Source organism: Acanthopagrus latus, chromosome 15 (assembly GCF_904848185.1).
Source record: "Acanthopagrus latus isolate v.2019 chromosome 15, fAcaLat1.1, whole genome shotgun sequence".
Taxonomy (NCBI): Eukaryota; Metazoa; Chordata; class Actinopteri; order Spariformes; family Sparidae; genus Acanthopagrus; species Acanthopagrus latus.
In genome coordinates, this window is record NC_051053.1 from 25,473,014 (window position 1) to 25,487,783 (window position 14,770).

General features: G+C 41.4%; 1 protein-coding gene across 1 annotated transcript; it reads left to right on the forward strand.

The window, feature by feature from the left end:
* Positions 1-359: 359 nt before the first annotated feature.
* Positions 360-5,382, forward strand: crls1 (cardiolipin synthase 1). The gene is made up of 7 exons (XM_037124436.1): positions 360-972; positions 1,915-2,052; positions 2,269-2,398; positions 2,493-2,578; positions 2,682-2,750; positions 3,802-3,893; positions 4,779-5,382. Exons 1-7 carry the CDS (start codon positions 514-516, stop codon positions 4,870-4,872), a joined length of 1,068 nt encoding a protein of 355 aa, XP_036980331.1. The 5' UTR covers positions 360-513; the 3' UTR covers positions 4,873-5,382.
* The last annotated feature ends 9,388 nt before the right edge of the window (positions 5,383-14,770 follow it).

Here is a 14,770-nt window from a genome sequence, read left to right on the forward strand (position 1 = left end):
ATAATATAAGTATTCCATATTGGGGCTAGAGTTTGTTGATATGAAAACCACAAAATGTAAGGTTTACTTGTCTCTCTGGTCTTCATGCTCTCTCAAATAATCTGTATTTTTTACTGTTTGTTTTTTGTATTTTTGGACATCAGTAGTTAACATTCACCACTCAGTGAATAAATACTTTTAAATACGAAATCTATAAAGAAAACTGTAGATTATATTGTTATAAAGTTTAAGTTTAAAAACGTTACTCTGATACTTTTCTTTTTGCTGATGTAAAATTTTTGACCTTTCTAAATCATAAAATAAACATGTATTTTCAAAATAAAAGCCTCGTAAGCGAAAAGTGTCCTTGGTGGTTTTACGACATTACGTGCCGTGTCGGTTTACGGCAACATGGCAGCCCGCTGCCCTGAGCTGAGATCCTGTCGGCTCTGACCGTCACAATCCGAAACCTCAACATGAAAACAAGGACGGACTGCAGGAGCCCCGCAGGTCGGTAACGCAGGGCTCGTGAAGATGATGACGATGTGTTTGCGGAGGATTCCCGCGCCGCTGTGCCGCAACGCCGCGAGTGTTCGCTGTGCGGTGTCCACGCGCGGTGCGGCTGTGTGCTGGCTCGAGCCTGCGTCATGGCGGCACAGACACACACCTGTCAGCGAGGGCGCGAGGTTGAAGCTGTCACCGGTGAGCGGCTCGTGGCAGCTCAGACTCAAAGGGACAGACAGCCGTGTCGCGTGCTGGACCGGGATCCTCCAGCAGGTGAAAGCGACACCTTGGCACGCGCAAGGGACCGTGCCGCCGGTGTACCCGGGAGGTCACGAGAGGTCGGTGACCAGTTTCCGGTCCGCGCTGTCACCCGCAGCTCGTGGGCTCTGCAGCGGAAAGACCGAGGAGACACCGGGAAGCACCGGGGCGGGGGACCGGAATGAAGCCAGTCCGGTACCGGGCCAGGGGCTGTTCAAGTTCAAAGAGCTGGTGAGTGTAGAGCAGCCGGACTGTGACAGTTATGTGGAGGAAAGTGATGTGTGTAACGAGACAGAAGGGAACACATACACCTGTGGGACTCACCTGTGGACAGATTTTTACACCTGTAACTATCTGTGATGCTGTAAATCAGAACAAGTTCTGATCCTAAAACACTGAAAATACTCTGAGAGAAGTCCAAGATGAGTATTAAAAGATATAACTTGTATATTATATAGTGGGATTGTTGATACTGATGCATAATGTGTTGATATGTTAATACTGATGCTGTTTGAGCTACATCTGTAAAGGTTCATCTATAACTATATTCTGTCTTTGTGTATGTAAAAATACCTTAAACTTTACTCAAGTGAAGTGGATCATTTTACCCAGACAGTGGTACTGGACTGATATTAGTCCAGTGTAAGTAAAGAGAAATTGCGGCACACAATTCTGTAAGATTCTTCACTAATCGAGGGGAAAGTAACTTTTTGTACTGATGCACCCAGTGATTTATTTTAATTCAGTGTCTTAATGTTTTTCTTAATTTAATTCTCAGTAGACACTGCAAGAAGTTTGGAAGAATCTGCTAAACTCCAAGCACCCTTTTTTTTTTTTTTTTGGCGATCAGTGAAAATGTTGACAGATTTTTGGGTGCAGTTGTGAAATAAATAGTCGCACACTGGATCTCTGGTATTGTCTGATAATGGCGTTGTCGACCACTATCTGTACATGAAATGGCTTTCACCAAAGGCCAGTTATCTGTTGTGTGACGTCAATTTTTTGTGCTAGTGCAATCATCAACCATCACGTCGCAAAGCTGAAAAATTGTGATCATCAAGTCAAGTGGGCTAGCACAGCTTTTGAAGCAGAAAAAAAAAAATGTGGCATGAATAACAACAAAAACTAAATTAACATTGTGGTGTAACTAATTTCTGATCTGTTTCTCGGCAGTATGAGAACCCGTGGACGATCCCCAACTTCCTGTGTGTGTGTCGGATTGTGTTGGCTCCGTTCCTGGGTCACCTGATCATCCAGCAGCACTTTCACCTCAGTCTCGCTCTGTTTATACTGGCTGGAGCGACTGACCTGGTAATACAGACGCAGACACGCCCACTGAGTCACTTGTAGGAGTTTTCATTAGTCATCTATTAAGAAATGAAAATCGTTCAAGACTGGATTTGAGATATTTGACAGTAGCAGTTGCTGGTGATGTTGCTGAATGCACCTAAAGTGAGACAGTTATTATTAAAAACAAGCTACTTTAGCGTTTATTAAAACGTCTTCCTCTCTTTGTCTCTGACTCAGCTGGATGGTTTCATCGCCAGGACGTGGCCCACTCAGAAGTCGGCGTTGGGCAGCGCTCTCGACCCATTGGCTGATAAGATTCTCATCAGTGTTTTATATGTCAGTCTCACCTATGCTGAGCTTATACCAGGTATCTGTGTTGTTTCATTGTTCATCATGTGACACTTCTGGCAATGTATTACAGTATTACAAGGTTATTTAACGTGTTGTTTGTTCTTTTTCAGCTCCATTGACGGCTCTAGTGATTTTCAGAGACATTGGTTTGATAGCTGCTGTCTTCTGGGTCAGATATAAGACTGTACCTCCACCGGTGAGGCACATTTCACTCCAGCACGGTTTATTTGATGCGATTTAAAGACAACAATAGCTGAAGAAGTTGTGCACTTTACAGTCTTTCCTTCTCTTTCCTCCAGGTGACCCTCAGTAAGTTTTTTAACCCCTGCTACACCACAGCACAGCTCAAGCCCACGCTCTTCAGCAAGGTGACACACTTTCACACATTCACACTCTCTCTCACACACACACACACACACACACACTCACACACTCTTACAAACTTACCACCCACTCTCACTTTGCTCTGGACTTTTTGTGCACTGCTGTAGTAAAGTGGAGATTTAGCAACAATGGAGCCTCAAATCACAGGATTTAGTCAGTTCATGTGTGACAGCTTTATTATATATTCAGTCACTTTACACCAGATTCAGAGACTCATAATCTAACAAAGTGTGATGCAGAATCTGCACACCAAACGTTTTATTGCCATTTTTATAAAGAGCTGATGTTTGAGGTGGACTTCTTTGAAAATTTAAACCACGTTATTGATCGAATATATATCTTTATGACTCAGACTTATCACCGCTATGCATGTAAAACTAGAGTCAAGAGAGAGAAGCCAAACTAGGGCTGCACAATTAGTTGAAATATAATCAAAATCATGTCATAGAAAAGTAAAAAAAAAAAGGTCAGATGTGTAACAAATCAACTGTGCTTTTGTACTATTTGTTGCTCATCATCATTATCTGAACAGCTTTTTCAGTGAAAAGGAAATGAACTTTCACATTAATCATCGTAATATCACAATCGTAATATCTGTCAAAATAATTCTAATTTGTTTTTTTAAAAACCATATTGTGCAGCCGTTAACCAAACCAACAGATCTGACATCTGATGTAAAACTCATTCCTTTCTAATCTGATGTAATTACCATACTACGTGATACTGAACTCTGCAGCATGAACACAGAAATCTGTTGTGCAGAAACACATTAAAATTCCCTGTCAAAAATATTCCTTTATGGCTCCACTGCAGGTTCTGCATAATTTATTTTAATACATTCCACCGTGTAGAATACATTCCTGGAAGCTGGCAGGAATTGGCTGTTTTTGGCAGCTTCCACAGCTCCTGTAACACACTCACACACAGGTTTTCCCAAAAATAATGAGCCGGAGAGAAACAGGTGAAAGATTTTTGTGCCCTTTTTTAAAAATGTTTTTGTTTTGACAGTTGGTGTTGTTTTACTGTTTTGGTCAGGTGAACACGGCCATCCAGCTCTTTCTGGTTGCATCTTCTCTGGCTGCTCCAGTCTTCCAGTATACAGACCACGTCCTGCTGCAGTGTTTATGGTAAATGATTCACACGCCATCTCACCCACTTCACTTAAAATATCCACTGTGTCCTTTGTGCTTTCCAGTGCATTGGTTAGAAAAAAACAAAAAAAACAAATGTTTGTTTTTTTTTCAAAGCGTTTTCAAATACGAGCGGTTTCATCTCTCTCTGAAGCACTTGAATCCCGTTTGTTCCAGCGGAGTGTTTCGGGTTAAGTGCGTTGACTCATTTCAGTCTAAAACAACGAGTGAGACGGAGAAGAGATCCGACTCTGGACGAAACGGTTTATTGTGTCACAGTAACCTACATATTTATACAAATTCATCAGACTGTTGAAGTGATCGACACGACGACGGGCGGCTGCATTTTTAATGCTTGTTTTTGTACGTTTATACTTCATTTTCACGCAGCCTCATTTATTTTTCATGACAAACCTGCAAAGTTTAAACATCTACTTAATTTGAAACTAGTTTATACCGTACACATCCTCAGAAAAATGTACTTTTCGGTGGTTAAATTTAAAATAAATTTTATAAACTTTATTTTTCTTTTGAAAATTATAAATCGGCAAGAGTGCTCTTTTAAAATGATTATCTAAATCTGTCTTTAAATATGGATGAAATAATAACTTGTTTCATTTAACAGCATCCATTCTGTCAGTGTGTTTCTTGATACTGCCACTGGGGGGCGCACATTTTACACATACAGTTTAATTGCACCATTGTAAGTCAGGTTAATTAATTCATTATTCTTAAATGTATCAATTAATCATCTGTTAGTGGTCCACAGGATGAAGAGGAATAATTCCTCACATAACTAAATAATAACTTGCTACTGTGTGAAAATTACACTGTTCCAATTTCAAAGAAACTTAACTCGACCACTCATGTATTATATTGCAGGTATGTAACAGCCGTGACCACAACGGCGACCGGCTACAGCTACTGGCACTACGGCCGCAAGACTGTCAAGGTGCTAAACACCAGATCACCATGACAACCACACCAGGAAGCATCAGGAAACAACGGAACAAAAGCAACGAACAGGCGCCGGAGACGCTCATCAGCCGTGGAAGAAGTCGCACCAGACAGCTGGACGATCGCCAGGAGCTCTGAGACCAAGTCGCCGCGACAACCATTTATGAGTCGCCATGGCAATGACGCACGGAAACCAACCGAGGGCCGCAGATGGTTTACTGAGACACTACGGCGCACAGCAGCTCTGCCTCTCTGGACTGGTGGTGGACGAGAGACACGCGCACACAGATAGATATAGACCGCCCACACACACACACACACACACACACACACACACACACACACACACACACACACACACACACAGACATTAACACTCGAACATATGTGTCAAGTACATGTACAAGTGATCTGGCAAGAGCTTCTATTTTTTAGTTTTTCAGTCAGGAGGTGGTGAAGTCGACCTGATCATGATTGTTAATTTTGTAAACCAGTGATTTATGATTAAAAAAGAAAATCTGCTCTGTTTCGTCTCTGTGTGTTTATGAACGTTTGCAGGGCTGTTGTTTGTTTTAATCTTACCAGAACACAAATGTGACAGTTAATCCGTTAGAAAACAGCATTAAGCATTTAAAGGTTCGGGTATGAAAAGCGATGACATGCTACCAGAGTCGCACAGGATCCATTTCACGGTCCGCAGTCCACAAAAAAAATCAATTTAATGCTAGAGCTGCAAATTATTGGTGTTTATTTGAACAAAACAATTATTCTATTAATTGATAAATCATGGTCCTTCAGTTGTTTACTTGAACATTCATTGTTCTTGCTCCTCCCGTGTGAGGATCTGCTGCTTCTCTGCGTTTTATATCAGTGTAAATATCAAACGTCTTTGTGTTTTGGACATCTGAATACGTCACTTTGTGCCCTGCGAAACTGTGAGGATCATTTTTCATTATTTTCTCACAATTTATTGACAAGAAATAGAAAATAAACCGCAGATTAATCAAGTGAAATAATAGTTATTTGCAGACATAATTTTTATTAACCTGGGATTTTAATTTCTTATTTGTTTTTAGTATGTTTTAATTTGGTAAATTAACAAGTTCCTGGTAACACCTGTCAGGCGTCGGCACACTTGCATCACATTCATCTTAATTAAAATGTTCTGCCTTTTGAGAAATGAAGTAGAGAATACAAGGTGACATATTAATTGTTATTATTTAGTTGCACCAAAGTAAATCCAACAAAACACGCCAAACAATCCACATTTGAGCGATTTCAGCTGCAACTGGTGAATATTCGACTTCATCTGTTCGTTTCAGCCCTGTTGAGTTTCTCGCTCAGGTGCGGAGCTCATATCTGAACCCTCTGAACCAAGAACCATAATTGCTACGAGGCTCCTTTTTCAAGTTCTTCCAGTCTCAGGATCAATAAGCCCAACGAGCCAGAGGTTATTTGCACACTTGTGTATAACACCAGCGACTACAGGATCCCTTTCTGTTGGAACTCCTCCGGCGATTTTCATCCCGACTCCAACACTTATTTTTTCCCCCCCCTCAAGAAAACTTGTACGACGAGGGAGACGCGGCCGTGTAACCTTTTCAACTCTCACGCTCATTTTCCAGCAATTTTCTGCACCACTTGGGTAATGTCGTTTCATTACCGACAGCGTGCCGATGACTGCCAGGCTTGCGCGGGTTGTTTTCGTGGCTTTTGTGTGGGATGTCTGCTCATTATCTCTTCACTGAATAATTTAAAAGTCTCATTCTAAAAATGAGATATCCATCACTGGGAACAAATTGATACCTACGCTCATTAAACAACTGTTTGAAGAACTTCCGCTGCTTTTCTTTTTTGTGTTGCTTTTTTTTTCAGAGGATACCAACTTAAGTCCATATTTGAAAAACACAGATTGGAAGTGTATAATTTGGGTAGAACTAGATGATGCCCCACAGGCTTTTCATGTAGTGGTTGAGAACGGCGCTTTAATTAGTGGTGACTCCGAGATGAAAGCTTAAAAAATAATCAAGCCACTTCTTTTTTTTTCTCTTCAAGCTCTCAGGGATGAACTGGCTCTCTAACAGGCTACATGTGATCATGACTGACAAACACTGACAGCTTTTATTTGCTCAGTGTCAGTATGAGGTTATTAATACTGACGTTTTCTGTATTCCAGAGTTTTTCATGCATGCAAAAGTTTCAGTAAGATTCAGTTTTCATTCACTCTTGACTTGAGAAGAAAAAACTGGAAAACACATGTAGATTTGACGTGACTTCATGGTCTTTGTGCTCCTCTGGTCGTTTTGGAGAGCGATCCTTCAGAAACAGTTGCACATTCTGAAATCACTTTATATAAGAATCCATTAGCCTAATGCTGCCCTGTTGATAGAAACGTTCTTTTCTGATTATATTTAAACATAATTTATGCCCTCATCTCAGGAAATGACCTCCAATCGCCTTTTGATATTTGAGTAGATTGAATGTAAAATGGAACAATTTGTATCCGCCGGCCCAGAACTGGAGTTATTACGAGTCAGTGGAAGAGAGTTTGGACCGGGACCACAGGGCCACAGTGTTCTTAGTGTATTTAAAGGATGAGTTCACCCATAAACAGAAAGTCAGTCATAATCTTCTCACTCACATGATGATGGAGAGTCAGTCGAAGTTTCTTAGTCAAACAAACATCTCTTAAACAACTGACGTAGCTGGGGACTTATTTTGAAATGAAAAAAAAAAAATCTAAAAACCATAAAATGGCTCATCTGGTGTGATCTCAGGAAGATACTTTAGTTATTTACGCCCTGATCTTCACTGTAGCTGCTGATCTTTTTTTTTTTCCTGTTGTTATTTTGACATTTTCAAACAAGTCTCCGTCTACGTCAGCTGCTGATGTTGTTAAAAAGGAGCAGCAAACTTGTAAACAGTTTCCAATGTCAGAGAAAAAAAAAAGATTTTTAATTATTATCACTTGTTTTGACTTGTTCTGAAAATGTTCCTGTTTAAAGGTATTGAATTAATGTGCAAAATATCAGTAACTGGCAGTTTCCCATTAACAGTTGAGCTGTCAGTCAATATTACATAACGTGCTTTATTGACTCACTTAAATCAAACTGATTGAGAGAAGCTGCAGGAAAACACTGAAAATGTTTTACCTCAAAGTAAATGATAAATTATTAGGGAATTACATTGTCAGCTTGTTTCTTAAAATGCCTTTTATGTATTTTCATGCATTCATGTGACTTTTGCTCTGTCGTTCTTTCAGTGTTCAAGTTCTTTACTGTTTCATTTCATGTAAACTTTTGACGGGACACACTTGAAATCACTCGCAGCTCTCCAGAGATCGCCACTGTTTCGAAAACACGAGGCCCGTTTTCTTAAAGCGGCTGCTGGAACCAGTGAGATTACACCAGTAGTACAGATGATTTAGTGATGGAGGCGAGAGCAGCCAAATGTGCCTTCACACTTCACAGCGCGGCCCTCCAGAACCCACAGACGGGCTGAATCACACTAACAAGGACAAAACTTTTGGATCTGTGTGCTGATGTCAGCACGGCCCTCCGGCTACCTCCGCTGTTGCTGTCAGTCCTGCATCAAGTGAGAGAATCCCGTCTCCTCCCAGAGCTGCAGAAGCTTAGCTCCGCTTTACAGGATCGACTCCATTTATTTCACTGGATAAAAGACTATGAAAAGCCAAAACCAGCTGAAAAAGCTTCATTTTGCTGTTGTACATTGTTAGCTTCGCCAAAGTTTGTTCAGGTAGAAAGCTTTAGATACTCTTCAGCTGTATTATGCAGGCTGATACTATCTTGTTACAACACTTAAATCAGTCTTTCTCATGTTACCTGATGAAGCGCAGAACAGTTTGTGGGATTTCTGGTTCTTGCAGTTCATGCAATAACATAATTAATCCAGGGGCTGCTGGGGAGTAGCCCAGTTAAGGAAAGAAAAACAAATGCATCATCTTCTCCACTATAACAGTGGAGCACGGCAGGTACACCATCTTTATCTTATCCATAACTATCTCTCTTTTGCTATTGCAGCTCAAAAATGTTCTCAAATAAGTGATGTGGGTCTTCAGCATGATGTGACTGAGTCTCATGCCAATCCGTTTGTTGTGCTAACATCAGCACGTGTTGCCAATTAGTATGATTGAAAGTTTTTGGGCTTCTTTGTGGAGTTTTGTTCTGGATTACGCGCATCACTCTACGTACCATGTCGTCTTTTTGCAGCTGCGTGTGCTGGACTGTGACTCCCGCACTGTGATGGTTTGGCACATACAGACAAACCCTAAACATTGTTTCGTTACGGTGAGAGTAAATCCATTCCTGTATGAGCACAGTGAGTCCAGTTAAGGACTCACTGGACAACAGGTTTTGTGAGCAAAATCATGCATTGACAACTTCATGACAACTGTGTGGTTTGTCATGGTGGAAGACAGAAAGATGAGCCAGTTTGAGGATGTGCTTCTTAATGTTTCCAAAGCAATTCCCTTGACATTCCCTCAACAAGATCCATCCTGTGGCTATCCCTCCAGTATTTTAGGAAAATATAATTCAGTCTAGATGAAAGTGGTGGATCAACCAGCCAATACTGCAAACCCGAGAGCTGCACTGCAAGCAGTGCTAAAAAAAGGCACATTTTCTCTCAGACCTCTCTTGCCGTATGATCCTCATGAGGATAGTTTTGGTTTTGTTTGATCAGGTTCATCAAAGCACTGAGCGGCTACAGGTCCGAATCTAAAAGCAACATGTGTCCCGTCATATTCCGTACATTCCCCCGAACATGCGTCAGACACTTTTTACTGGGAGTCTTTCTTCAGTGGAAAGTAGTGAACTGTTTTCCGGAGATCTCAGGCAGTTCAGAGGGGCTTTTTTTGGGAAAAGACTGCAATTAGCAGCGTGCTTTGGAAAGGCTCTCATCAGAGCTGAGAGAGAGAAAGGATGCTGCTGCCACAACATCCGGGTGCACTCGACACGTCTGCGGCTACAACAAGTAAACATGTCGGCATTTTCCAGTTGCTACGCAGCTCTGTGGGATCACTGATCTCTTTTTTTCTTTTTTTAATGTGCGTGCCGGCAGCTCCGGGGTGTGACTGAACACGTCGTAGGCACAGAGACTCTCCGAGCTGCCAGAGGTTCTGAGCCAAACTTCACTTCAAACTTGACTGGTTATGAAACCCACTGAATCAGAGTCCTTATAGTCCTTACAGCAGGCCTACACACACACAAACACACAGCAGCGCCCAATACAAATCCATATGGGTACTACAGCCATGCACACGCACACACACACGAGCGTGCACGCTCTCACTCATGCACACTTACATCTTCTCTGGTCCTGAAATAGCTCTCAGCCTCCCACTCTCCCTTATATAAGCTCCCAGCACGGAGATCTGCTGGTGAAGACTGGGGTGTGTGCAAGTGTGTGTGTGTGTGTGTGTGTGTGTGTGTGTGTGTGTGTGTGTGAGTGCATGTGCCTGTTTATGTATGTGCACATGTGCGCCTCTGTCTGTGTGCGTGCCAGTGTGTGGGCAGTAGGAGTGTCTTGAGTCTTGTGTGTAAGCATAAGTGTGTGTGTGCGTGTGTGTGTGTGTGTGTGTGGAAACGTGTGTTTGTGCCTGTCGGTGAGTTTCTGCCGGCGATGCTGCGTGCGGCAAATTAGTAAACAACCTTCTACTTTTTAGTTAACAGCCTTGTTTTTGTAGTTTCTATTGTGACGCTCAGCAGCAGAATTGAGCCTGTCAGGGTGAGAAACACAAGCAGTTATACGACGACACGGGATTTAAAAACTGCTTTATAATCTACATTTTAAAAGGAAAGAAACTGCACATTTATTACGATTCCACATTTAAGTGGAAACCTCAGTTCAAGCGAGCACCGCCGGTCAAAGATTCTTCTGCTGTTTATGTCCTGTAGCGCCTCAGAGATTATTAGTCTCTTGAAGTACCACCATTACGTTTGACCTCGATATACATTAGTGTAGGTCTGCTCTGCTCAGCTTGCTGCTCTGTGCCAGTTGCTGCTGATGCTCGCAGGAGCTGCTTAAGTAGCCTCGAGCGCTCGTCCTCAGTTCACTGTCGCCGACTTCAATTTCAACTGCTCGGAAAACACTCTCCTCCTGCTCCTCGCTTCACATGTGTAGTGTTTTTTGATCATGTCACTTTACCTCCGCTTGCTATCTCGCCATCACAGCTGAGTTTAGTTCCTAACTAATCCTGGATAACGTTCTGTATGTGCGTGCAACGTACATGAACCTTACTTCTTAGCAGGCTGAAACATGAATGATACAAGAAAGACAAAACTTGTACCTCTCATTTAAAGTTCTCTAATTCTAAATCCAGCAGTGTTTTTATTGTATTAAATGTTTGTTTTAAAATCAACTTATTTAATGTACTCCATGTTCCTCTGGAGGAAGCTTGCCACAGTTTTAGAGCTCATGATTTTTAGCATTTTTAAGAAAAATAACAATAAGAATACTCTTGGTAGAAGACGATTCACAGGTTCACAGACGGACTCCGGTTTCCTTTCGGCCTTGAATAACCACAAACATATCCTGAGCTGTCTTTGTCGGAGAAGGAGACCTTGTGTATCGTAAGCTTTTACAGACTGCGTCCCTGCAGCGACAAACATACATTTTGTATGTGTGGGGTTAGAAAAACAACTCGTTCTCACTCCCGGCTCGTCAAGTACAGCAGCTCGGTCAGTGGCCTGAAGATTCAAACTGCAATGCTCCGACTGATCCTCTGAAGTCTGTCTGGTGAGAGACCGGTTAGACGTCCAAAATAAAGCTTGCTGTCAAACATTTCACAAATTATGACATATTAACTTTTGTTCTGTCTTTCTTGCACTTCAAGTTGTGATGCTACAGCTTTAAACTTTGAGGCATCGTGAGAAAGTGCTGGCTGCGAAGTGAAAAGGAACTGGAGATTTATGTTTTTAATGTTTAAAGCCGTCTGCAGTTAAAACCAATGGTCCTTAATATATTTATATGACCTGGGAACTGGGAACTGGGGATTCATTAACCGTTCAGTCTGTCTTGTCTAAACTCATCGCTTATCCTAGTAGACATAAAACCCAGGTCGCAGTCGTGATGCTTGGTCTTAGAAATGATCGTTTTGAGATCTCTGCCCTTAAAGTTTAGAACCAGCATGTCGGTTTGTGGATATTATCAACGGATATGTTGTCCGGATGTGTGCAGATATTTGGGGTTAATATGCAGAAAAAGATGCTTGGGGTAGCTCCCACTGAACTTTATTGTTTTGTTGCACTGATGTCATTTCGGACAGTGACGTTGATTGTTTTGCGAAACAATGTCTGCATATCAGCCGATATCAGCATGATTTGCTCCCTCGTACTCAGTATCAGTCAGGCCCTGTTAATGAGCAGACAGGACTTAAACCACCGATGCTTGTTGGACTTTCTCTATGTAAATTCAGCTGGAAGATCCTGAACTGGATCCACCCGAGACAGAACCTCCCACCTCCGCTGTGGGAGCTCCTCGAGGCCTCTGTCTCATCTCACCGCGGTGCAGCACAGAGCACCTCCACTGCTCTTTTGTGCTGACAGCCATAAAGCCGCTCAATGCCTCCCTCGGTGTTTACTGAGGCGGAACGCCCGCTGTGTTTGCGTGAACAATGCTGGATTGTTATCTGGACCAAACCAGCGTTCGGACTGTTGTTGTTGTTTCCCTAAAACACAAAATCTGATACAGCGTCCTTCTTTGTGATCCGATGACGACAGGTGTCAAGACAGCGCTCGTGTTCGCTCGTGTCCGTTCTATACGTCCCTCTTGTACATGAAACTGTATATTAATGTCGCATGCATGCTGAGACATTTGGTTCTGGCACTGATTAGCAGTATCAGGCACAAACTCACAGTGTCATGGCAACATGAGTCTCTGCACGTGTCAGCTTATACATTACGAGTGTGATGTGATGATGAGCGTAGGAGGCCGCCGCCTGATGGAGCGAGTCTTGAGAGAAGTCAGGGTCAAGCTGCGACCTCAGCAGAGCGCTTTATGATCTCGATTCTTATAAAACGTATATGTGGAATCACTGTTTTCCTGTATGTTAGCGCGTAGGCTGGTGTGTTAAAGCAAACATCCTTGTGGTTGGTTAGCGTCACTCAGTGTTTCTGTGTCTTAATGCAAAGACACTAATTATGCTAATGTTTGAAGATGCTTTAATAAATGACTGGAAAGAAAGAAAACAAAGGAAATATAAGAGTCTTTTTGTGCAATTAGTCAAATCCCTGTTGATCTTATAATCATTTAAGGTTATTTAGCCACATTCGCTAATAATCTCAGCACATGTGAGTTAGGAAATCTGTAATTTAATGTTTAATATCATTGTAAATTTGATATCTTTGCATTTTGGGGCTAATGTTTGAACTGAACAGGCAGTTTAACAACATCATCTCTGGCTTTTGGAAGTCGTAATGTCAATGTTTCAACACTTTATTAACATAATGATGAACTAATAAATCAAAAACATCATCAGACAGAGTGTCAAATTATGTTGTTTCTTATATATTTTAAATGGTCCAAATTCTGACATTCTGTTGCAAAAAATCCAAATTAAGAAAAAGCAAATAAAACATGTTTAACTGTCAAACAAAGTCAGCGATGATTATTTCAAATTCTTATAAACTTTTCTTCCACTGGTGCTTATTCTCTGATAAAAGAACTTTAATAAGAAATGTTAGTCAGTTTTCATCTGAAGTGTTTTCTACAAAACAATAAAAATCTGCAGAGTCTGTGAATAATCATTAATTGGATCCCTACAAAGAGAGATAAATGCATCTGTGAACACTTTCAGCCACAGATGTCCCGCCGATACCAGTGAGGATGCATTTTTACGAGCGTTTGATTTAATTTATGTGTCTGTTTTGTCTGCTGGTTTTTCTGCAAACACTTAACATGTTTTACTGAGATTGCTTTTTCAGGAAAAAAAAAAAAAAAACATGACTGGGATTTGAATCCACGGCCCGAACACGCAGGGTTACAGATATTACAGACGTTCACAGGCTCGTGTCCTTAAACGTCCTCGTTTTCCTCTTGATCCCCTCGGTCATCACACACATGCTCACACACTCTCCAACCAACATGTTTTTGTCATTAACTGGACGCTTCGTGCACCAAATCTGCCAATATTGGTTATAGAATTTGGAGGCAGAGACATGTTGTTACAGCTTTCAGGCCGTTTGTCATTGACTGTGGGATTTTTTTTATTTTTTTTTCCAATATTATTCCAATATAGTCAATTATTGACTCTCTACTGTTTCGCCCACTCTCTTCCATCCTCTGTTATAATTAGTTTCAGCTTGTAAACACGAACAAAAAATCTCAGTCCAAAACTATATGGAGATAACTGAATATTTTTCAGCTCTGAGCTACAACTCAGCATTTAAAATTTGTTTATGACCTCTGTGCAACAATTTGTAGCATTTTTTTAAAAAAATGTATTCAAGTTGTTATTGATCGTATGCGAGCAGATTTTAATGTGACATGAAAAATGAGACTTTCCCCGACTTTCTCCTCCTGGATCCTATAAAAGCCTGTTAACAGTTTGTTTAAGTCGTTTAATGCTGCTGGACTTTGGATTTCTCTGCGAAGGACGGAGGATGTTCTCCAGTGTCTCATCTCATCTCAGAGCCTCTCTCTGCTCCGCTAACAGAGCAACATCAGCTAACATAAGTTCAGAAACGACTTCCGGCCCAACACGGAAGTTTCACGGAGCCCCTTTAATGTTAGAGAGTAAAATTATATTTTAAACCACAAGCGTGCTTCCAACTTTGAGTTAACAGTTTGGGGAAAGTTCTTATTTCAACGTACCACAAAAAATAATTTCTGCAAACCACACATACGATCATATTTGTACATATCATAGGCGATATACCATGTTGACACTTCTACTCAAA